This window comes from Oncorhynchus mykiss, chromosome 8 (genome assembly GCF_013265735.2).
Source record: "Oncorhynchus mykiss isolate Arlee chromosome 8, USDA_OmykA_1.1, whole genome shotgun sequence".
Lineage (NCBI taxonomy): Eukaryota > Metazoa > Chordata > Actinopteri > Salmoniformes > Salmonidae > Oncorhynchus > Oncorhynchus mykiss.
The window spans coordinates 3,886,565-3,912,328 of NC_048572.1; the positions used below are offsets into that span (position 1 = coordinate 3,886,565).

General features: G+C 46.3%; 1 protein-coding gene across 3 annotated transcripts in view; it reads right to left on the bottom strand.

Moving 5' to 3' along the window:
• The window catches only part of LOC110529264 (sorting nexin-17), a 79,518-nt gene that overhangs the window by 6,732 nt on the left and 47,022 nt on the right, over positions 1 to 25,764 (bottom strand). For all 3 annotated transcript variants that reach the window (XM_036984583.1, XM_036984582.1, XM_036984580.1), the window contains 6 exons: positions 23,858 to 23,968; positions 22,576 to 22,666; positions 14,049 to 14,136; positions 10,164 to 10,233; positions 7,408 to 7,500; positions 5,675 to 5,878 (listed from right to left, as the gene is read on the bottom strand). In XM_036984583.1, coding sequence (XP_036840478.1) covers positions 5,675 to 5,878; positions 7,408 to 7,500; positions 10,164 to 10,233; positions 14,049 to 14,136; positions 22,576 to 22,666; positions 23,858 to 23,968 — 657 coding nt within the window. The remainder of the gene's footprint in view (positions 1 to 5,674; positions 5,879 to 7,407; positions 7,501 to 10,163; positions 10,234 to 14,048; positions 14,137 to 22,575; positions 22,667 to 23,857; positions 23,969 to 25,764) is intronic.

Genomic DNA, 25,764 nt, shown 5'->3' on the forward strand with positions numbered 1-25,764 from the left:
CCGCTGGGTTTAGTAGTGGTCGAGTTAGCCGCTGGGTTTAGTAGTGGTCGGGTTAGCCGCTGGGTTTAGTAGTCGAGTTAGCCGCTGGGTTTAGTAGTCGAGTTAGCCGCTGGGTTTAGTAGTGGTCGGGTTAGCCGCTGGGTTTAGTGGTCGGGTTAGCCGCTGGGTTTAGTAGTGGTCGGGTTAGCCGCTGGGTTTAGTAGTGGTCGGGTTAGCCGCTGGGTTTAGTAGTGGTCGGGTTAGCCGCTGGGTTTAGTAGTGGTCGGGTTAGCCGCTGGGTTTAGTAGTGGTCGGGTTAGCCGCTGGGTTTAGTAGTGGTCGGGTTAGCCGCTGGGTTTAGTAGTCGAGTTAGCCGCTGGGTTTAGTAGTCGAGTTAGCCGCTGGGTTTAGTAGTCGAGTTAGCCGCTGGGTTTAGTAGTCGAGTTTGCCGCTGGGTTTAGTAGTCGAGTTAGCCGCTGGGTTTAGTAGTCGAGTTAGCCGCTGGGTTTAGTAGTCGAGTTAGCAGATGGGTTTAGTAGTCGAGTTAGCAGATGGGTTTAGTAGTCGAGTTAGCAGATGGGTTTAGTAGTCGAGTTAGCAGATGGGTTTAGTAGTCGAGTTAGCAGATGGGTTTAGTAGTCGAGTTAGCAGATGGGTTTAGTAGTCGAGTTAGCAGATGGGTTTAGTAGTCGAGTTAGCAGATGGGTTTAGTAGTCGAGTTAGCAGATGGGTTTAGTAGTCGAGTTAGCCGCTGGTCCATGTACAGGCTTTTGATGGTTGGTTTCAGTTCCAACTGTCTCTTAAAAGTGCTGTGTGGTACCAAAGACAGAACTGAACAATGTTCCCTGTTAGCATCTGAATGCTACTGCTGCTACAGTTTCCCTCTTTAATAGTCTGTTGTAATACATTGATATGGATTCAAAAAAGAAACCACTGCTGGGTTTAGTAGTAGTCGAGTTAGCCGCTGGGTTTAGTAGTGGTCGAGTTAGCCGCTGGGTTTAGTAGTGGTCGGGTTAGCCGCTGGGTTTAGTAGTCGAGTTAGCCGCTGGGTTTAGTAGTCGAGTTAGCCGCTGGGTTTAGTAGTGGTCGGGTTAGCCGCTGGGTTTAGTAGCGGTCGGGTTAGCCGCTGGGTTTAGTAGCGGTCGGGTTAGCCGCTGGGTTTAGTAGTGGTCGGGTTAGCCGCTGGGTTTAGTAGTCGAGTTAGCCGCTGGGTTTAGTAGTGGTCGAGTTAGCCGCTGGGTTTAGTAGTTGAGTTAGCCGCTGGGTTTAGTGGTCGGGTTAGCCGCTGGGTTTAGTGGTCGGGTTAGCCGCTGGGTTTAGTAGTGGTCGGGTTAGCCGCTGGGTTTAGTAGTGGTCGGGTTAGCCGCTGGGTTTAGTAGTGGTTGGGTTAGCCGCTGGGTTTAGTAGTGGTCGGGTTAGCCGCTGGGTTTAGTAGTGGTCGGGTTAGCCGCTGGGTTTAGTAGTCGAGTTAGCCGCTGGGTTTAGTAGTGGTCGAGTTAGCCGCTGTGTTTAGTAGTGGTCGGGTTAGCCGCTGGGTTTAGTAGTGGTCGGGTTAGCCGCTGGGTTTAGTAGTGGTCGGGTTAGCCGCTGGGTTTAGTAGTGGTCGAGTTAGCCGCTGTGTTTAGTAGTGGTCGGGTTAGCCGCTGGGTTTAGTAGTGGTCGGGTTAGCCGCTGTGTTTAGTAGTGGTCGGGTTAGCCGCTGGGTTTAGTAGTGGTCAAGTTAGCCGCTGGGTTTAGTAGCCGGGTTAGCCGCTGGGTTTAGTAGTGGTCGGGTTAGCCGCTGGGTTTAGTAGTGGTCGGGTTAGCCGCTGGGTTTAGTAGCCGGGTTAGCCGCTGGGTTTAGTAGTGGTCGGGTTAGCCGCTGGGTTTAGTAGTGCTCGGGTTAGCCGCTGGGTTTAGTAGTGGTCGGGTTAGCCGCTGGGTTTAGTAGTGGTCGGGTTAGCCGCTGGGTTTAGTAGTGGTCGGGTTAGCCGCTGGGTTTAGTAGTGGTCGGGTTAGCCGCTGGGTTTAGTAGCCGGGTTAGCCGCTGGGTTTATTAGTGGTCGGGTTAGCCGCTGGGTTTAGTAGTGGTCGGGTTAGCCGCTGGGTTTAGTAGTGGTCGGGTTAGCCGCTGGGTTTAGTAGTGGTCGAGTTAGCCGCTGGGTTTAGTAGTGGTCGGGTTAGCCGCTGGGTTTAGTAGTGGTCGGGTTAGCCGCTGGGTTTAGTAGTGGTCGGGTTAGCCGCTGGGTTTAGTAGTGGTCGGGTTAGCCGCTGGGTTTAGTAGTGGTCGAGTTAGCCGCTGGGTTTAGTAGTGGTCGGGTTAGCCGCTGGGTTTAGTAGTGGTCGGGTTAGCCGCTGGGTTTAGTAGTGGTCGGGTTAGCCGCTGGGTTTAGTAGTGGTCGGGTTAGCCGCTGGGTTTAGTAGTGGTCGGGTTAGCCGCTGGGTTTAGTAGTGGTCGGGTTAGCCGCTGGGTTTAGTAGTGGTCGGGTTAGCCGCTGGGTTTAGTAGTGGTCGAGTTAGCCGCTGGGTTTAGTAGTCGAGTTAGCCGCTGGGTTTAGTAGTCGAGTTAGCCGCTGGGTTTAGTAGTCGAGTTAGCCGCTGGGTTTAGTAGTCGAGTTAGCCGCTGGGTTTAGTAGTCGAGTTAGCCGCTGGGTTTAGTAGTCGAGTTAGCAGATGGGTTTAGTAGTCGAGTTAGCAGATGGGTTTAGTAGTCGAGTTAGCAGATGGGTTTAGTAGTCGAGTTAGCAGATGGGTTTAGTAGTCGAGTTAGCAGATGGGTTTAGTAGTCGAGTTAGCAGATGGGTTTAGTAGTCGAGTTAGCAGATGGGTTTAGTAGTCGAGTTAGCAGATGGGTTTAGTAGTCGAGTTAGCAGATGGGTTTAGTAGTCGAGTTAGCAGATGGGTTTAGTAGTCGAGTTAGCCGCTGGTCCATGTACAGGCTTTTGATGGTTGGTTTCAGTTCCAACTGTCTCTTAAAAGTGCTGTGTGGTACCAAAGACAGAACTGAACAATGTTCCCTGTTAGCATCTGAATGCTACTGCTGCTACAGTTTCCCTCTTTAATAGTCTGTTGTAATACATTGATATGGATTCAAAAAAGAAACCACTGCTATGGTCAGATGAACTCATTATGTGATCAATCTCTATCGCTTCAAGAGAAGTCTACATTTATAGAGGTGGGTGGAGAAGATTGACAGTTAAAACTGCAGTGATACTGTATGTCCTTCCCTGAACTGTACCCTAATATGCCTTAGAAATAGCTACAGCCGTCTGGATGGGAAACATATATATATATATATTACAGTAAAGGATTGGGCTCTGAGAGCAGGCAGTGGGTCGATACAGAGATAACACAGAGGTGGGAATCTGTGTGTGCGTGTCAGGGCTACGTATTAGGGTAAGTGGTCTGATGAAAACGATGACGGTGTAGAGCTCAGCAGTTTGCCCAGAGGAGAGGAGAAAAGAGGAGAGGAGAATAGAGGAGAGGAGAATAGGGGAGAATAGAGGAGAATAGAGAAGAGGAGAGGAGAATAGAGGAGAATAGAGAAGAGGAGAATAGAGAAGAGGACAGGAGAATAGAGAAGAGGACAGGAGAGGAGAATAGAGAAGAGGACAGAAGAGGACAATAGAGAAGAGGAGAATAGAGGAGAAGAGAAGAGGAGAGGAGAAGAGAAGAGAAGAGAAGAGAAGAGAAGAGAAGAGGAGAGGAGAGGAGAAGAGAAGAGAAGAGAAGAGGAGAAGAGAAGAGAAGAGGAGAGGAGAATAGAGAAGAGAGGAGAGGAGAATAGAGGAGAGGAGAATGGAGAAGAGGAGAGGAGAGGAGAATAGAGAAGAGGAGAGGAGAATAGAGGAGAGGAGAATAGAGGAGAGGAGAATAGAGAAGAGGAGAATAGAGAAGAGGACAGGGGAATAGAGAAGAGGACAGGAGAGGAGAATAGAGAAGAGGAGAATAGAGAAGAGGAGAATATAGAAGAGGAGAGGAGAATAGAGGAGAGGAGAATAGAGGAGAGGAGAATAGAGGAGAGGAGAATAGAGAAGAGGAGAATAGAGAAGAGGAGAATAGAGAAGAGGAGAGGAGAATAGAGGAGAGGACAGGGGAATAGAGAAGAGGACAGGAGAGGAGAATAGAGAAGAGGAGAATAGAGAAGAGGAGAATATAGAAGAGGAGAGGAGAATAGAGGAGAGGAGAATAGAGGAGAGGAGAATAGAGGAGAGGAGAATAGAGAAGAGGAGAATAGAGAAGAGGAGAATAGAGAAGAGGAGAGGAGAATAGAGAAGAGGAGAATAGAGAAGAGGAGAGGAGAGAATAGAGAAGAGGAGAAATAGAGGAGAAGAGAATAGAGTGTCTGGCAGAGAATAAAGACATGTACCTGGAACACAGAGTAGGGAGATGGTGGGAGAACAACACTTGTGTTAATGAGAGAGGGAGGAGGAGAGGGAGGAAAGAGGCAGAGGTCAAGCATAGAATAGAATAACTTCATATTCCCAAGAGAACTTGGGTGGGACACTTGCAGAACAAGTGACCCGCCAGGACCTCTCCAAGCACTGATGTAGGATCAGTTAACCTTCCTTATATCCTAATCTTAACCACTATGGTAAGGGGGATGCAAAACTAACCATAGATCAGTGTCTTCACTAGGAGCACCATCACTCTAGTAACCATAGATCAGTCTAGGAGCACCATCACTCTAGTAACTATAGATCAGTCTAGGAGCACCATCACTCTAGTAACCATAGATCAGTCTAGGAGCACCATCACTCTAGTAACCATAGATCAGTCTCCCCTCTAGGAGCACCATCAGTCTAGTAACCATAGATCAGTCTAGGAGCACCATAACTCTAGTAACCATAGATCAGTGTCTTATATAGGAGCACCATCACTCTAGTAACCATAGATCAGTCTAGGAGCACCATCACTCTAGTAACCATAGATCAGTCTAGGAGCACCATCACTCTAGTAGCCATAGATCAGTCTAGGAGCACCATCACTCTAGTAACCATAGATCAGTCTAGGAGCACCATCACTCTAGTAACCATAGATCACTCTAGGAGAACCATCACTCTAGTAACCATAGATCAGTCTAGGAGCACCATCACTATAGTAACCATAGATCAGTCTAGGAGCACCATCACTCTAGTAACCATAGATCAGTCTAGGAGCACCATCACCCTAGTAACCATAGATCAGTCTAGAAGCACCATCACCCTAGTAACCATAGATCAGTCTAGGAGCACCATCACTCTAGTAACCATAGATCAGTCTAGGAGCACCATCACCCTAGTAACCATAGATCAGTCTAGGAGCACCATCACCCTAGTAACCATAGATCAGTCTAGGAGCACCATCACCCTAGTAACCATAGATCAGTCTAGGAGCACCATCACCCTAGTAACCATAGATCAGTCTAGGAGCACCATCACCCTAGTAACCATAGATCAGTCTAGGAGCACCATCACCCTAGTAACCATAGATCAGTCTAGGAGCACCATCACTCTAGTAACCATAGATCAGTCTAGGAGCACCATCACCCTAGTAACCATAGATCAGTCTAGGAGCACCATCACCCTAGTAACCATAGATCAGTCTAGGAGCACCATCACCCTAGTAACCATAGATCAGTCTAGGAGCACCATCACTCTAGAGTGATGAGAATATAATAACTTTATGTTGGGGAGGAGTAACGTAGAGTAACGTCATTTGGGGGAGGGTTACTTACAGAGGAAGTGACCCTCCAGCACCTCATGCGCGTGACCTTGAAGCTCCCCTCTTTCATCTGCTCATTGGGTAGCTTGACCTGGAAGTTGAGTTCGTTGTTGCCAGCGGAGACGATCGCGTGACAGCCCTTCTCCGGGAAGTCTGTCACACACGGGTCAAACTGTATGTAGCCGAAGTACTTCAGCGTCTGGCACAGCCTAATGAACTGGAGAGAGACGTAGAGAAGCACTGGAAAATCATTTGATATTCACTGTATACACAGCAGTATGTGGAGAACCCTCCAAATCAGTGGATCTATTTCAGCCACACCTGCTGCTGACAAGTCAGTCTGTTCTCGGTTGCTACACTCACTACCGAGTTCCAAACTGCCTCTGGAAGCGACGTCGGCACAAGAACTGTTCGCCGGGAGCTTCATGAAATGGGTTTCCATGGCCGAGCAGCCGCACACAAGCCTAAGATCACCATGCGCAATGCCAAGTGTCGACTGGAGTGGTGTAAAGCTCGCCGTCATTGGACTCTGGAGCAGTGGAAACGCCAGGAGAATGGTTAGTGCCAACTGTAGAGTTTGATGGAGAAGGAATAATGGTCTGGGGCTGTTTTTCATGGTTTGGGCCTCTTAGTTCCAGTGAAGGGAAATCTTAACGCTACAACATACAATGACATTCTAGAAGATTCTGTACTTCCAACTTTGTGGCAAAAGTTTGGGAAAGGTCGTTTCCTGTTTCAGCATGACAATATCCCTGTGACATGACAAAGAGTACAAGGTGTGGAATGTTAGCTTCTTCTCCACTAGATAGCTGGAGGACACGGTTACCGCCGGCCGACACGGTTACAGCCGGAGGAGACGGTTACAGCCGGAGGAGACGGTTACAGCCGGAGGACACGGTTACAGCCGGAGGAGACTGTTACAGCCGGAGGACACTGTTACAGCCGGAGGACACGGTTACAGCCGGAGGAGACTGTTACAGCCGGAGGACACGGTTACAGCCGGAGGACACGGTTACAGCCGGAGGACACGGTTACAGCAGGAGGAGACGGTTACAGCCGGAGGACACGGTTACAGCCGGAGGAGACTGTTACAGCCGGAGGACACGGTTACAGCCGGAGGACACGGTTACAGCCGGAGGACACGGTTACAGCAGGAGGAGACGGTTACAGCCGGAGGACACGGTTACAGCCGGAGGAGACTGTTACAGCCGGAGGAGACTGTTACAGCCGGAGGAGACTGTTACAGCCGGAGGAGACTGTTACAGCCGGAGGAGACTGTTACAGCCGGAGGAGACTGTTACAGCCGGAGGAGACTGTTACAGCCGGAGGAGACGGTTACAGCCGGAGGAGACGGTTACAGCCGGAGGAGACGGTTACAGCCGGAGGACACGGCTACAGCCGGAGGACACGGTTACAGCCGGAGGACACGGTTACAGCCGGAGGAGACTGTTACAGCCGGAGGAGACTGTTACAGCCGGAGGAGACTGTTACAGCCGGAGGAGACTGTTACAGCCGGAGGAGACTGTTACAGCCGGAGGAGACTGTTACAGCCGGAGGAGACTGTTACAGCCGGAGGAGACGGTTACAGCCGGAGGAGACTGTTACAGCCGGAGGAGACTGTTACAGCCGGAGGAGACTGTTACAGCCGGAGGAGACTGTTACAGCCGGAGGAGACGGTTACAGCCGGAGGAGACTGTTACAGCCGGAGGAGACGGTGTTGCGTTACGAGGATCAGCCCATACTTACTTCTTTCTTGGATCCTTTCTCCTGCAGTGATTTCAGCTGTCTGTGCTGGTCCTTGTTAACGAGGATCCAGCCTCTCTCTATGTCAGACACCGTCTAGGGAGAGGAGAGAGACAACAATCATCTTTCTGCTCTAAACCATTCTTGGAGAGGCTTTACATCAAATCCGAGAAACACATTTGTATTCTAAGTTCAAAACAAACTATTCCACTGTTGTTTTGTTCAAGTAGAATTAAACACACACATACACACAAGTCAAATGACACACACAAGTTGCACAAAATGGCACACACAAACACACACGAGTTGATTCTCTTTCCAAGAAAAGATTGCATTCTTTGGCCCGTAACATTAGCTATGCGCCCACACTGAGTTAACAGCCTGCCAAACACACACACACACACACGGAGCACTGAGTCAACAGCCTGCCAAACACACACACACACATGGAACGCTGAGCCAGCAGGCAGATTCTAATCAAATCAGCAATCTGCGTAAGAAAACAGCATGTTGTTGTTGTTGCTGCTGAGTGTGTGTGTGTGTGTGTGTGTGTGTGTGTGTGTGTGTGTGTGTGTGTGTGTGTGTGTGTGTGTGTGTGTGTGTGTGTGTGTGTGTGTGTGTGTGTGTGTGTGTGTGTGTGTGTGCATAGAGGGCGGGCTCTGTTTCCAATGGCACCCTACTCTCTATATAGTGCAGTAATTTGGACCAGAGGACTATGGGCCATAGTAAATAGTAGTGCTGTAATTTGGACCAGAGGACTATGGGCCATAGTAAAAAGTAGTGCAGTAATTTGGACCAGAGGACTATGGGCCATAGTAAAAAGTAGTGCAGTAATTTGGACCAGAGGACTATGGGCCATAGTAAAAAGTAGTGCAGTAATTTGAGAGTAGGGTGCCATTTGGGGCACAACCATGGCTTTAGGATGCCACACCTCCCTGACAACCTCACTGGATAATGGAAGGGAGCAGGGTTGCAGAGGAGGGGTCAGGGAAGGAGGAGGAGAGGAGAAAAGGAGCAGGAAATAACATTACATTTGAAAAATGAGGACAGTAGACTGTTAGAAGTATTACTATTAGTGATGAAGTGGTGGTTCCTGGGGGTTCTGGGGGTTCTGTCGTCTGTGATTGGCTAATATACATTTAAGACTTGATACAACTACATATTTTAATTGCACCATTGGTTGAAGATCCAAGATTCAAATTCAAATTCCGGGATGCTGGCCTTCTAGGGAGAGTTGCAAAGAAAAAGCCATATCTCAGACTGGCCAATAAAAAGAAAAGATTAAGATGGGCAAAAGAACACAGACACTGGAATAAGGAACTCTGCCTAGAAGGCCAGCATCCCGGAGTCACCTCTTCACTGTTGATGTTGAGACTGGACAGAGGAACTCTGCCTAGAAGGCCAGCATCCCAGAGTCACCTCTTCACTGTTGACATTGAGACTGGTGTTTTGTGGGTACTATTTAATGAAGCTGCCAGTTGAGGACTTGTGAGGCATTTTTTTCTCAAACTAGACACTCTAATGTACTTGTCCTCTTGCTCAGTTGTGCACCGGGGCCTCCCACTCCTCTTTCTATTCTGGTTAGAGCCAGTTTCGCTGTTCTGTGAAGGGAGTAGTATACAGCGTTGTACGAGATCTTCAGTGTGTTGGCAATATCTCGCATGGAATAGCCTTCCTTTCTCAGAACAAGAATAGACTGACACTGACATTTTTTTGTGCTTTTCTTCTAAAACAAGGACATTTCTAAGTGACTCCAAACTTTTGAACGGTAATATATATATATATATACAGTAGGTTCAGAACTCACCTGAGTGTCCAGTAGGTTCAGAACTCACCTGAGTGTACAGTAGGTTCAGAACTCACCTGAGTGTCCAGTAGGTTCAGAACTCACCTGAGTGTACAGTAGGTTCAGAACTCACCTGAGTGTCCAGTAGGTTCAGAACTCACCTGAGTGTACAGTAGGTTCAGAACTCACCTGAGTGTCCAGTAGGTTCAGAACTCACCTGAGTGTCCAGTAGGTTCAGAACTCACCTGAGTGTACAGTAGGTTCAGAACTCACCTGAGTGTCCAGTAGGTTCAGAACTCACCTGAGTGTACAGTAGGTTCAGAACTCACCTGAGTGTACAGTAGGTTCAGAACTCACCTGAGTGTACAGTAGGTTCAGAACTCACCTGAGTGTACAGTAGGTTCAGAACTCACCTGAGTGTACAGTAGGTTCAGAACTCACCTGAGTGTACAGTAGGTTCAGAACTCACCTGAGTGTCCAGTAGGTTCAGAACTCACCTGAGTGTACAGTAGGTTCAGAACTCACCTGAGTGTCCAGTAGGTTCAGAACTCACCTGAGTGTACAGTAGGTTCAGAACTCACCTGAGTGTCCAGTAGGTTCAGAACTCACCTGAGTGTACAGTAGGTTCAGAACTCACCTGAGTGTCCAGTAGGTTCAGAACTCACCTGAGTGTCCAGTAGGTTCAGAACTCACCTGAGTGTACAGTAGGTTCAGAACTCACCTGAGTGTCCAGTAGGTTCAGAACTCACCTGAGTGTACAGTAGGTTCAGAACTCACCTGAGTGTACAGTAGGTTCAGAACTCACCTGAGTGTACAGTAGGTTCAGAACTCACCTGAGTGTACAGTAGGTTCAGAACTCACCTGAGTGTACAGTAGGTTCAGAACTCACCTGAGTGTACAGTAGGTTCAGAACTCACCTGAGTGTACAGTAGGTTCAGAACTCACCTGAGTGTACAGTAGGTTCAGAACTCACCTGAGTGTACAGTAGGTTCAGTCCCACTCTGTTGTCCATGACATCACTGTCATACGCCGTGTCCCAGTAACTATACAGACAGAGACAGATAGAGAGACAGAGATAGAGTATTGGTTATCAACACTCACAATGCTTGAATTTCAATGAACACAAACCATTTGGATAGCAGTCAAGAACGGATGTCCAATATACTGTTGTGGCTGCAGAAAAGAGTGTTGTTCTCACTACAGCCTGTAACGACCCTGCTACACTACAGACATTGTGGCGGTGTGTTGTTCTCACTACAGACATCCCAGCAGTGTGTTGTTCTCACTACAGACGTCGCGGCGGTGTGTTGTTCTCACTACAGCCTGTAACGACCCTGCTACACTACAGACATTGTGGCGGTGTGTTGTTCTCACTACAGACATCCCAGCAGTGTGTTGTTCTCACTACAGACATTACGGCAGTGTGTTGTTCTCACTACAGACGTCGCGGCGGTGTGTTGTTCTCACTACAGACATCCCAGCAGTGTGTTGTTCTCACTACAGACATCACGGCAGTGTGTTGTTCTCACTACAGACGTTGCGGCGGTGTGTTGTTCTCACTACAGACATCCCAGCGGTGTGTTGTTCTCACTACAGACATCCCAGCAGTGTGTTGTTCTCACTACAGACATTACGGCAGTGTGTTGTTCTCACTACAGACGTTGCGGCGGTGTGTTGTTCTCACTACAGACATTACGGCAGTGTGTTGTTCTCACTACAGACGTCGCGGCGGTGTGTTGTTCTCACTACAGACATCCCAGCAGTGTGTTGTTCTCACTACAGACGTTGCGGCGGTGTGTTGTTCTCACTACAGACATCCCAGCGGTGTGTTGTTCTCACTACAGACATCCCAGCAGTGTGTTGTTCTCACTACAGACATTACGGCAGTGTGTTGTTCTCACTACAGACGTTGCGGCGGTGTGTTGTTCTCACTACAGACATCACGGCAGTGTGTTGTTCTCACTACAGACGTCACGGCAGTGTGTTGTTCTCACTACAGACGTCACGGCAGTGTGTTGTTCTCACTACAGACGTCACGGCAGTGTGTTGTTCTCACTACAGACGTCACGGCAGTGTGTTGTTCTCACTACAGACGTCACAGCAGTGTGTTGTTCTGACTACAGACATCCCAGCAGTGTGTTGTTCTCACTACAGACATCACGGCAGTGTGTTGTTCTCACTACAGACGTCACGGCGGTGTGTTGTTCTCACTACAGACGTCATGGCAGTGTGTTGTTCTCACTACAGACATCACGGCGGTGTGTTGTTCTCACTACAGACGTCGCGGCGGTGTGTTGTTCTCACTACAGACATCCCGGCGGTGTGTTGTTCTCACTACAGACATCGTGGCAGTGTGTTGTTCTCCCTACAGACGTCCCGGCAGTGTGTTGTTCTCACTACAGACGTCACGGCAGTGTGTTGTTCTCACTACAGACATCGCGGCAGTGTGCTTTTCTCACTACAGACGTCCCGGCAGTGTGTTGTTCTCACTACAGACGTCGCGGCAGTGTGTTGTTCTCACTACAGACGTCACGGCAGTGTGTTGTTCTCACTACTACAGACATCGTGGCAGTGTGTTGTTCTCACTACAGACGTCACGGCAGTGTGTTGTTCTCACTACAGACATCGCGGCAGTGTGTTGTTCTCACTACTACAGACATCGCGGCAGTGTGTTGTTCTCACTACTACAGACATCGTGGCAGTGTGTTGTTCTCACTACTACAGACATCGTGGCAGTGTGTTGTTCTCACTACAGACATCACGGCAGTGTGTTGTTCTCACTACAGACATCACGGCAGTGTGTTGTTCTCACTACTACAGACGTCGTGGCAGTGTGTTGTTCTCACTACAGACATCGTGGCGTTGTGTTGTTCTCACTACAGCCATGTGTTTCTTTGAGATCAATGAAAGCTGCGGTACTGCCCGTGTGACGCTCACGTTGCGTCACGTCCAATGGCAGCACTGAAAGGTTTGAACCCGGATACTTCAGTCTGCATTTCAAATCAGTTGGACAGTTGATGTCGGAAGTTTACAAAGACTGAGGTTGGAGTCATTAAAACTCGTTTTTCAAACAATCCACAAATTTCTTGTTGACAATCTATAGTTTTGGCAAGTCGGTTAGGACATCTACTTTGTGCTTGACACAAGTCATTTTTCCAACAATTGTTTACAGACAGATTATTTCACTGTATCACAATTCCAGTGGGTCAGAAGTTTACATACACTAAGTGGACTGTGCCTTTAATCAGCTTGGAAAATTCCAGAAATTGATGTCATCGCTTTAGAAGCTTCTGATAGGCTAATTGACATCATTTGAGTCATTTGGAGGTGTACCTGTGGATGTATTTCAAGGCCTACCTTCAAACTCAGTGCCTCTTTGCTTGACATCATGTGAAAATCAAAAGAAATCAGCCAAAACATTGTAGACCTCCACAAGTCTGGTTCATCCTTGGGAGCAATTTCCAAACCCCTGAAGGTACCACATTAATTTGTACAAACAATAGTACACAAGTATAAACACCATGGAACCACGCAGCCGTCATACCGCTCAGGAAGGAGACGCGTTCTGTCTCCTAGAGATGAACGTACTTTGGTGTGAAAAGTGCAAATCAATCCCAGAACAACAGCAAAGGACCTTGTGAAGATGCTGGAGGAAACAGGTACAAAAGTATCTATATCCACAGTACAACGAGTCCTGTATCGACATAACCTGAAAGGCCGCTCAGCAAGGAAGAAGCCACTGTTCCAAACCCGCAATAAAAAAGCCAGACTATGGTTTGCAACTGCACATGGGGACAAAGATTGTACTTTTTGGAGAAATGTCCTCTGGCCTGATTAAACAAAAATAGAACTGTTTGGCCATAATGACCAACGTTATGTTTGTTAGAAAAAGGGGGAGGCTTGCAAGCCGAAGAACACCATCCCAACCGTGAAGCACGGGGGTGGCAGCATCATGTTGTGGTGGTGCTTTTCTGCAGGAGGGACTGGTGCACTTCACAAAATAGATGGCATCATGAGGAGGAAAATTATGTGGATATATTGAAACAGCATCTCAAGACATCAGTCAGTAAGTTTTAGCTTGGTCGCAAATGGGTCTTCCAAATAGACAATGACCCCAAGCATACTTCCAAAGTTGTAGCAAAATGGCTTAAGGACAACAAAGTCAAGGTATTGGAGTGGCCATCACAAAGCCCTGACCTCAATCCAATAGAACATTTGTGGGCAGAACTGAAAAAGTGTGTGCGAGCAAGGAGGCCTACAACCCTGACTCAGTTACACCAGCTCTGTCAGGGGGAATGGGCCAAAATTCACCCAACGTATTGTGGGAAACTTGTGGAAGGCTACCCGAAACATTTGACCCAAGATAAACAATTTAAAGACAATGCTAGCAAATACTAATTGAGTGTATGTAAACTTCTGACCCACTGGGAATGTGATGAAAGAAATAAAAGCTGCGATAAATCACTCTACTATTATTCTGACATTTCACATTCTTATAATGAAGTGGCCTAAAATAGGGTCTTTATTACTAGGATTAAATGTCAGGAATTGTGAAAAACTTCTGACTTCAACTGTATTTAAAACAGACCGACATAAACTATATATACACCAGGGGTAAATCGGAGACCGTTTACTCATTTTAGGAATCCAGAGCGGGGTAGCGTCAGTCTAACAGATTGGGGTAGAGTCAGTGTAACAGTGTGGGGTCAGTCTAACAGTGTGGGGTAGAGTCAATCTGACAGAGTGGGTTAGAGTCAGTCTGACAGAGTGGGGTAGCGTCAGTCTTAGTTAATGTTTGTGGAGAGGTATCATACCTTTAGAGTCAGTCTTAGTTCATGTTTGTGGAGAGGTATCATACCTTTTACGAAGGGCGATGTAGAACTCCGAGCTCCGTAAACTGGTGACAGATACGTACGGCAGCTCAAAATCCTGCAGCTTCCTCACAACTAGAGAAAAAATAGACAGAGAGAAAGAGAAAAGAAGAGAAAGAAAGTAGAGAGAGAGAAAGAAAGGAGAGCGAGAGAAAGCGAGGAAGAGAGGAGAGAGAGAGAGGAGAGAGAGGGAAAGAGAGAGAAAGAAAGAGGAGAGAAAGAGAGAAAGAAGGAGAGAGGAATGAGAGAGAAAGAGGAGAGAAAGACAGAAAGAAGGAGAGAGAAAGAGATAAAGAGAGAGAGGAGAGTGAGTAAAAAAAGAGTGCTGAGCAGTATAGCCTGATCTGATTTAGATAACAAAGATGACAACAAACAGAGAGAGATGAGCAGTACAGCCTGATCTGATTTAGATAACAACAAAGATGACAACAAACAGAGAGAGATGAGCAGTACAGCCTGATCTGATTTAGATAACAACAAAGATGACAACAAACAGAGAGAGATGAGCAGTACAGCCTGATCTGATTTAGATAACAACAAACAGAGAGCGATGAGCAGTACAGCCTGATCTGATTTAGATAACAACAAACAGAGAGATGAGCAGTACAGCCTGATCTGATTTAGATAACAACAAAGATGACAAACAAAGAGAGATGAGCAGTACAGCCTGATCTGATTTAGATAACAACAAAGATGACAGCAAAGATGACAACAAACAGAGAGAGATGAGCAGTACAGCCTGATCTGATTTAGATAACAACAAAGATGACAACAAACAGAGAGCGATGAGCAGTACAGCCTGATCTGATTTAGATAACAACAAAGATGACAAACAGAGAGAGATGAGCAGTACAGCCTGATCTGATTTAGATAACAACAAAGATGACAACAAACAGAGAGAGATGAGCAGGGTCCAGTACCAGACAGAGATGAGCAGGGTCCAGTACCAGACAGATGAGGACAGTCCATCTAGACAGAACCCAGCAGGGTCCAGTACCAGACAGAGATGAGGACAGTCCATCTGGACAGAACCCAGCAGGGTCCATCTAGACAGAACCCAGCAGGATCTAGTAACAGAGAGATGAGGACAGTCCATCTGGACCATGTGTCTGTGTGGGTGTATAAACTGCAGCTGTTTAGTTGAGACCTCCAGAGGGAACAGCAGCTGTCTGGAGAGAGTGGCTTACATCCCAAATGGCACCCTATTCCCTACATAGTGGCCCATAGGGCTCTGGTCTAAAGTAGTGTACTATATATGGAATAGGGCCCTGGTTTAAACTAGTGCACTAAATAGGGAATAGGGCTCTGGTCTAAAGTAGTGTACTATATATGGAATAGGGCCCTGGTTTAAACTAGTGCACTAAATAGGGAATAGGGCTCTGGTCTAAAGTAATGCACTATATAGGGAATAGGGCCCTGGTATAAAGTAGTGCACTAAATAGGGAATATGGCTCTGGTCTAAAGTAGTGCACTATATAGGGAATAGGGTTCTGGTCTATAGTAGTGCACTATATAGGGAATAGGGCTCTGGTCTAAAGTAGTGCACTATATAGGGAATAGGGCTCTGGTCTAAAGTAGTGCACTATATAGGGAATAGGGCCCTGGTCTATAGTAGTGCACTATATAGGGAATAGGGCTCTGGTCTAAAGTAGTGCACTATATAGGGAATAGGGCTCTGGTCAACAGTAGTGCACTATATAGGGAAACAGTGCCATTTGGGACACAGCCTGCTGTTCAGTTCCCTTTAAGCAATACCAGCTACCTTTAGGACGGTAGCAGTCATTACATGTTTTATTTATTTCACCTTTATTTAACCAGGTAGGCTAGTTGAGAACACCTTTATTTAACCAGGTAGGCTAGTTGAGAACACCTATATTTAACCAGGTAGGCTAGTTGAGAACACCTTTATTTAACCAGGTAGGCTAGTAGAGAACACCTTTATTTAACCAGGTAGGCTAGTTGAGAACACCTTTATTTAACCAGGTAGGCTAGTTGAGAACACCTTTATTTAACCAGGTAGGCTAGTAGAGAACACCTTTATTTAACCAGGTAGGCTAGTTGAGAACACCTTTATTTAACCAGGTAGGCTAGTAGAGAACACCTTTATTTAACCAGGTAGGCTAGTTGAGAACACCTTTATTTAACCAGGTAGGCTAGTAGAGAACACCTTTATTTTACCAGGTAGGCTAGTTGAGAACACCTATATTTAACCAGGTAGGCTAGTTGAGAACACCTTTATTTAACCAGGTAGGCTAGTTGAGAACACCTTTATTTAACCAGGTAGGCTAGTTGAGAACACCTTTATTTAACCAGGTAGGCTAGTAGAGAACACCTTTATTTAACCAGGTAGGCTAGTTGAGAACACCTTTATTTAACCAGGTAGGCTAGTTGAGAACACCTTTATTTAACCAGGTAGGCTAGTTGAGAACACCTTTATTTAACCAGGTAGGCTAGTTGAGAACACCTTTATTTAACCAGGTAGGCTAGTAGAGAACACCTTTATTTAACCAGGTAGGCTAGTTGAGAACACCTTTATTTAACCAGGTAGGCTAGTTGAGAACACCTTTATTTAACCAGGTAGGCTAGTAGAGAACACCTTTATTTAACCAGGTAGGCTAGTTGAGAACACCTTTATTTAACCAGGTAGGCTAGTTGAGAACACCTTTATTTAACCAGGTAGGCTAGTAGAGAACACCTTTATTTAACCAGGTAGGCTAGTTGAGAACACCTTTATTTAACCAGGTAGGCTAGTTGAGAACACCTTTATTTAACCAGGTAGGCTAGTTGAGAACACCTTTATTTAACCAGGTAGGCTAGTTGAGAACACCTTTATTTAACCAGGTAGGCTAGTTGAGAACACCTTTATTTAACCAGGTAGGCTAGTTGAGAACACCTTTATTTAACCAGGTAGGCTAGTTGAGAACACCTTTATTTAACCAGGTAGGCTAGTTGAGAACACCTTTATTTAACCAGGTAGGCTAGTTGAGAACACCTTTATTTAACCAGGTAGGCTAGTTGAGAACACCTTTATTTAACCAGGTAGGCTAGTTGAGAACACCTATATTTAACCAGGTAGGCTAGTTGAGAACACCTATATTTAACCAGGTAGGCTAGTTGAGAACACCTATATTTAACCAGGTAGGCTAGTTGAGAACACCTTTATTTTACCAGGTAGGCTAGTTGAGAACACCTATATTTAACCAGGTAGGCTAGTTGAGAACACCTTTATTTTACCAGGTAGGCTAGTTGAGAACACCTATATTTAACCAGGTAGGCTAGATGAGAACAAGTTCTCATTCACAACTGCGACCTGGCCAAGAGCAGTTCGACACAAACAACAACACAGAGTTACACATGGAATAAACAAGCGTACAGTCAATAACACAATAGAAAAAAAAGAAAGTCTATATACAGTGTGTGCAAATGGCGTGAGGAGGTAAGGCAATTAATAGGCCATAGTAGTGAAGTAATTACAATTTAGCAGATTAACACTGGAGTGATAGATGAGCAGATGATGATGTGCATGTAGAAATACTGGTGTGCAAAAGAGCAGAAAAGTAAATAAAAACAATATGGGGATGAGGTAGGTAGATTGGGTGGGCTATTTACAGATGGACTATTTACAGCTGCAGCGATTGGTTAGCTGCTCAGATAGCTGGTGTTTAAAGTTAGTGAGGGAAATATAAGTCTCCAGCTTCAGTGATTTTTGCAATTTGTTCCAGTCACTGGCAGCAGAGAACTGGAAGGAAAGTCGGCCAAAGGAGGTGTTGGCTTTGGTGATGACCAGTGAGATATACCTGCTGGAGAGCGTGCTACGGGTGGGTGTTGTTATCGTGACCAGTGAGCTGAGATAAAGCGGAGCTTAACCTAGCATAGACTTATAGATGACCTGGAGCCAGTGGGTTTGGCAACGAATATGTAGCGAGGGCCAGCCGACTAGAGCATACAGGTCGCAGTGGTGGGTGGTGTAAGGTGATTTGGTAACAAAACGGAGGGCACTGTGATAAACTGCATCCAGTTTGCTGAGTAGAGTATTGGAAGCTATTTTGTAGATGACATTGTTGAAGTCGAGGATCGGTAGGATAGTCAGTTTTACTAGGGTAAGTTTGGAGGCGTGAGTGAAGGAGGCTTTGTTGTGAAATAGAATGCCGATTCTAGATTTGAATTTGGATTGGAGATGTTTAGTACAGAACAGGAGTATTGGTTTCTATAGCTTGGAGAGTTCAGTAGAGAACAGGAGTATTGGTTTCTATAGCTTGGAGAGTTCAGTACAGAACAGGATTATTGGTTTATATAGCTTGGAGAGTTCAGTACAGAACAGGACTATTGGTTTCTATAGCTTGGAGAGTTCAGTACAGAACAGGAGTATTGGTTTCTATAGCTTGGAGAGTTCAGTACAGAACAGGAGTATTGGTTTCTATAGCTTGGAGAGTTCAGTACAGAACAGGACTATTGGTTTCTATAGCTTGGAGAGTTCAGTACAGAACAGGAGTATTGGTTTCTATAGCTTGGAGAGATCAGTACAGAACAGGAGTATTGGTTTCTATAGCTTGGAGAGTTCAGTACAGAACAGGACAGTTTCTCTGGGAGCTTTGAAATCGGACATGAAATGATTCCTTAGGGAAACGTGTCCATATTCAATAGTTCTACCCGTTCCTTCATTCAGCAGAACTCTTGACAGAACCCTGCCAGCCCAGTTCGGTTCCAACAGAAATAGGTGGACTCTATCGACAGAGGCAATCGTTCTTCTGTTGGTGTTGGTGTGTTTGAGTGTGAGAAAAATAGGGTTTGGCAGGAAGAAGAGGAAAAACAGGAAGGAGACAGGGCCCCAGTGGACGGAGCCAACAGAGGAGGAAGAAGGTTTGGCAGCGGGTTTGGTAGCTCTCGCACTTATTCGGTTATCAAGGTAATTAGGCTGAGTCCCAAATGGCACCCTAGTCCCTATGTAGTGCACTACTTTTGAACAGAGCCCATAGGTGTGTATAGGGTATAGGGTGCCCTTCGGGACACAGACCAAGTGATTAGCTCATCTTTTGCACTGGTGCTACGTCAGCTCCTCAATTCCTTTCCGAGTGGGAGATTTTAGGAATGAAATCAGCAAAAAAATGTCCATGTCCATGCCTTCATTTGTAGACCTTCATTGCCTTGCATAGTTCCTTGTATAGTTCCTTTCCATTTAAGTGTGTTGGTCCCCTTACAGACGTTTTATTTTTAGTAAAATTGCTGAAAATGTGGGTTGTTGAATCTTGGCCCCTGACCACTTCCTGTTGCGTGGCGTGAGTTTGTTGTTACTGATTTCAGTGAGCACCGCTAACAAGTTGTAGCTAGCCCCCATTTCCCCTCTTTCTGTGTCCCAAATTTGTCATTTCCACTCCGACCTGTGAAAGGCAGAAACACGCCACAAAGCGTCTCGTCTGCCGGAAAGCTACAACAAGTCTATCTTGCTAATTTTAGCTCCTATGGGTAGCTAAGGGTTGAGTGCTGTGTTGTTGTGATTCATGAAATCAGGACAACGTGATCACTGCTATGAAGGTCTGGCAACATTTCACTTCAGGTAACGTCAATGTGTTACTTGTCTAGCTAATCTGCTGGCCAGCTATCATTTCTGTTTTCCACTCAGTGTCTGGGAAGGCCTAACAAAATATTTATCTTCTGTTAAAAGTTGCAATCCAAAAAGCTAACTTTGTCCAACAGGAAAATAAAATCTGATTGTGGGTTGCTATAACAGCACTAGTTAGCTAGCCAATAGTTAACTAGCTAGCTCTCAACTCACTAGCTATTATTAGGCTAAACATTAGGCTAGCTAGCTAGATGTCTATTGAAATGCCAGCCCATAATCAGAAGCATAACGTGTTTACTACTACTGCTGCTGCTACTAAGTGAAAGTGACTCATCTGTTTTTATATTGATGAGGACGAGTAACAGAGGACCCTTTGGTTTTAGACAATTCATTAGCCTAGCCATGGGTGCTCATTGACTATCGGCTGGCTAGACTAACAACTCATATTCATCTCGGGGGGGGGGGGGGGGGGGGGGGGGGGGGTCTGTGGGTTATAACCAAAGTGAAATGTGCTCCATCAACATTGTGCTGATGTATTTCAACAGAAATGCCTGTGCAGGGGAGTCAAACATGTTATCTTTTTTTTTTCCCTCCCCCAGACAATGATGCTGAATGGCAGACATTTTGTTCCTGGAGGGGATTACATGGGGAGCCAGCTAGTATCACGCCTCTAGATGGACAACATGCTGGATAAAGACGTGTATGTCTCCTGTGGAATATAATACCTCATAAGCCATTGGTTAGAATGGAAAATGTGCCGTCTCCCTTTCCCAACAACAACAAATGCACAGAAGTTGACACATGGTCAGTAGCAGTCCAGAACCCCTGGATGGAGTTTACTTGTGGGGGGGGGGGGGGGGGGGGGCTAGGTGCCTTGCTCAAGGGTACAATGGCAGGAGATGGTACATGGGATCGATGACTATCAGCCTTCCAGCTGCCAGTTCAGTTCTATTCCCATTTGTCTGTAGCCCGACCCGGGGCTTGAACCAGCAACCTTCCAGCTGCTGGTCTGGCTCTCCAGCCTCTGTTTCTCAATCCTGGGGACCCATATGGCATCCCCATTGCGTCCATAGGACCAGGGCTAGGCAGGGTGGCCTCTTGCTCTGCTCTGCGTGTTTCCAGGGTGTGAGTGAGTCTGATAAACTGTCTCTAAAACATGGTTTTATCTCAAAACTGTAGGTACATCTAGTCAACAGCTTACAGTATATAGTCAACAATAAAAAGAGGAAACAACAAAGATGTCTGACTGGATCTTTCCGGTGAACTTTTAAAGAAAGTTTTCAAAATGAGTCAACAACAGGAGACACTAGAGAGACCGTCAACAACAGGAGACACTAGAGAGACCGTCAACAACAGGAGACACTAGGGAGACCATCAACAACAGGAGACACTAGAGAAACCGTCAACAACAGGAGACACTAGACAGACCTAGAGAGATCGTCAACAACAGGAGACACTAGAGAGACCGTCAACAACAGGAGACACAAGGGAAACCGTCAACAACAGGAGACACTAGAGAGACCGTCAACAACAGGAGACACTAGAGAGACAGTCAACAACAGGAGACACTAGACAGACCTAGAGAGATCGTCAACAACAGGAGTCACTAGAGAGACCGTCAACAACAGGAGACACTAGAGAGACCGTCAACAACAGGAGACACTAGAGAGACCGTCAACAACAGGAGACACTAGAGAGACAGTCAACAACAGGAGACACTAGAGAGACCGTCAACAACAGGAGACACTAGAGAGACCGTCAACAACAGGAGACAATAGAGAAACCGTCAACAACAGGAGACACTAGACAGACCTAGAGAGACCGTCAACAACAGGAGACACTAGAGAAACCGTCAACAACAGGAGACAATAGAGAAACCGTCAACAACAGGAGACACTAGACAGACCTAGAGAGATTGTCAACAACAGGAGACACTAGAGAGACCGTCAACAACAGGAGACACTAGAGAGACCGTCAACAACAGGAGACACTAGAGAGACCGTCAACAACAGGAGACACTAGAGAGACCGTCAACAACAGGAGACACTAGAGAGACCGTCAACAACAGGAGACACTAGAGAGACCGTCAACAACAGGAGACACTAGAGAGACCGTCAACAACAGGAGACACTAGAGAGACCGTCAACAACAGGAGACACTAGAGAGACCGTCAACAACAGGAGACACTAGAGAGACCGTCAACAACAGGAGACACTGGAGAGACCGTCAACAACAGGAGACACTAGAGAGACCGTCAACAACACGAGACACTAGAGAGACCGTCAACAACAGGAGACACTAGAGAGACCGTCAACAACAGGAGACACTAGAGAGACCGTCAACAACAGGAGACACTAGAGAGACCGTCAACAACAGGAGACACTAGAGAGACCGTCAACAACAGGAGACACTAGAGAGACCGTCAACAACAGGAGACACTGGAGAGACCGTCAACAACAGGAGACACTAGAGAGACCATCAACAACACGAGACACTAGTGATACCGTCAACAACAGGAGACACTAGAGAGACCGTCAACAACAGGAGACACTAGAGAGACCGTCAACAACAGCAGACACTGGAGAGACCGTCAACAACAGGAGACACTGGAGAGACCGTCAACAACAGGAGACACTAGAGATACCGTCAACAACAGGATGTCAATTCAAGGACATCATGTGATCATTTTATAGGGCTGATTGGCTAAGGAGCATTCAAGGTCATGATATATTGGTTTCGCCTCATATCTGTCAAAACAACTCCATCGAGTGGTCTGTCAAAACAACTCCATCGAGCGGTCTGTCAAAACATCTCCATCGAGCGGTCTGTCAAAACAACATTCATCTTATATGATGACCTCTAAGAAATGATCAATATATTTCATTCCCAACTGTCCTCTATATGGTTATGGGATGGTTAGGGTTAGGGGTCGAAGGTTAAAAGTCAGTGCTTACACGTTAAGCCCCCGTCCACTCCTTCCCGAACCAGGAAGAGACTGAAGTAACCAGCAAGGTCATCTGGAAGGTCCAGCTTCGACGCAACAGCCTGCAAATCAGAAGACAGACAGAAAGATCATCTTCGGTCATCTTTTTTTTGTGGTTGAATGAATCCACAACTTCTATTTCCTCTGACACATATAAAACTAAAACATTATTTTATCCACTGACAGTTATACAGCCTTGAACCTATTGAAATATCCCAGAGAGAGAGAGAGGTCCATGGTCCATGTGGTAACATCAGTTTACGAAGAACACCAGACTAGTTTACAGTTGTCGTAGTTACAAGAACAAAAAGCAGCTGTTTGTATGGCGTTACAACTTCTATCTTTCTATCTGAGAGAATGTACTGCATTCACTTATGGGTCAACTAGTGTCAAGAGTGGATGGATTCTCTGTTGCTGGCAAACATTATCTGGTTCTCTGGTGCTGGCAAACATTCTCTGGTTCTCTGGTGCTGGCAAACATTAGCTGGTGCTGGCAAACATTATCTGGTTCTCTGGTTCTGGCAAACATTATCTGGTTCTCTGGTGCTGGCAAACATTCTCTGTTGCTGGCAAACATTCTCTGTTGCAGGCAAACATTCTCTGTTGCTGGCAAATATTCTCTGGTGCTGGCAAACATTCTCTAGTTCTCTGGTGCTGGCAAACATTCTCTAGTTCTCTGGTGCTGGTAAACATTTTCTGGTTCTCTGTTGCTGGCACACATTCTCTGGTTCTCTGGTGCTGGCAAACATTCTCTGGTGCTCTGTTGCTGGCAAACATTCTCTGGTTCTCTGTTGCTGGCAAACATTCTCTGGTTCTCTGGAGCTGGCAAACATTCTCTGTTGCAAGCAAACATTCTCTGGTTCTCTGGTGCTGGCAAACATTCTCTGGTGCTGGCAAACATTCTCTGGTTCTCTGTTGCTGGCAAACATTATCTGGTTCTGGCAAACATTCTCTGGTTCTCTGTTGCTGGCAAACATTCTCTGGTGCTCTGTTGCTGGCAAACATTCTCTGGTGCTCTGTTGCTGGCAAACGTTCTCTGGTTCTGACAAACATTCTGTACTTTCAATAATCCCTCTCCCTACAGGTTTCCTAACACGGATATTCCATGTAGGACACCAACTGAACATTAGTGTTGTGAATTTATAGATCAATTATGATCATTCATCATTTCCACGATAATAAAACGGAATCGAAAAACGAAGAGCGTTTAAAATCAACATGTGTCCCGGCTGGCAAACACACATACAGCTTACCTCGAGGACGTCCTCTGTCTGGTCAGAGGTCAGGATGTTGACCGTGACCTTCTGCCTCTTAGACAGGTAGATCTCCAGGGGTACCTCTTCTGTTGGAATCTGCTGGGTCTCCTATTGGACAATGACAGGTTTACTGCTGGGTCTCCTATTGGACAATGACAGGTTTACTACTGGGTCTCCTATTGGACAATGACAAGGTTTACTACTGGGTCTCCTATTGGACAATGACAGGTTTACCACTAGGTCTCTTATAGGACAATGACAGGTTTACTACTGGGTCTCCTATTGGACAATGACAGGTTTACTGCTGGGTCTCCTATTGGACAATGACAGGTTTACTACTGGGTCTCCTATTGGACAATGACAGGTTTACTACTGGGTCTCCTATTGGACAATGACAGGTTTACTACTGGGTCTCCTATTGGACAATGACAGGTTTACTACTGGGTCTCCTATTGGACAATGACAGGTTAACTGCTGGGTCTCCTATTGGACAATGACAGGTTTACTGCTGGGTCTCCTATTGGACAATGACAGGTTAACTGCTGGGTCTCCTATTGGACAATGACAGGTTTACTGCTGGGTCTCCTATTGGACAATGACAGGTTTACTACTGGGTCTCCTATTGGACAATGACAGGTTTACTACTGGGTCTCCTATTGGACAATGACAGGTTTACTACTGGGTCTCCTATTGGACAATGACAGGTTTACTGCTGGGTCTCCTATTGGACAATGACAGGTTTACTGCTGGGTCTCCTATTGGACAATGACAGGTTTACTACTGGGTCTCCTATTGGACAATGACAGGTTTACTACTGGGTCTCCTATTGGACAATGACAGGTTTACTACTGGGTCTCCTATTGGACAATGACAGGTTAACTGCTGGGTCTCCTATTGGACAATGACAGGTTTACTGCTGGGTCTCCTATTGGACAATGACAGGTTAACTGCTGGGTCTCCTATTGGACAATGACAGGTTTACTGCTGGGTCTCCTATTGGACAATGACAGGTTTACTGCTGGGTCTCCCATTGGACAATGACAGGTTTACTGCTGGGTCTCCTATTGGACAATGACAGGTTAACTGCTGGGTCTCCTATTGGACAATGACAGGTTTACTACTGGGTCTCCTATTGGACAATGACAGGTTTACTGCTGGGTCTCCTATTGGACAATGACAGGTTAACTGCTGGGTCTCCTATTGGACAATGACAGGTTTACTGCTGGGTCTCCTATTGGACAATGACAGGTTTACTGCTGGGTCTCCTATTGGACAATGACAGGTTTACTGCTGGGTCTCCTATTGGACAATGACAGGTTTACTACTGGGTCTCCTATTGGACCCTGTTCTATTAGATCAAACTCCACGGAGGAAATAAGTCACATTTTTTGGTTGAAATTCAACTCTCTCATTTACCTCTGTAAAAACACTTGTAGCTTGGTAAGCAAAAAAACTGATATAATTTTGTTTTATAGCCACCTGCTAGACAAGACCGATTTTGGCTCCAATTATCCCTCTCACTTCACCTCTTCCTCTCTGGTGTGACTCACACATTTCAGTTCATTACTGAAGTCCCACTCATCAACCTCAAAGTCCCACCGTGGCTGAACGTATTACCAAAACTGAAGCCATTACTGAGTCAGCCTGCTGGCTCACAGAGCAGAGACACAACACACTGAATCACAGAGAAGCAGCTTGCTGAGGAGTCTGCCGATATAGAACAACTGATGCACAACACACACACACACACACACACACACACACACACACACACACACACACACACCTCCTGATGAGACACATTCTACATAGAACAGGACTGACACACCCGCACAAAACACGCCACACCTCCTGATGAGACACATTCTACGTAGAACAGGAAACACACACCTCCTGATGAGACA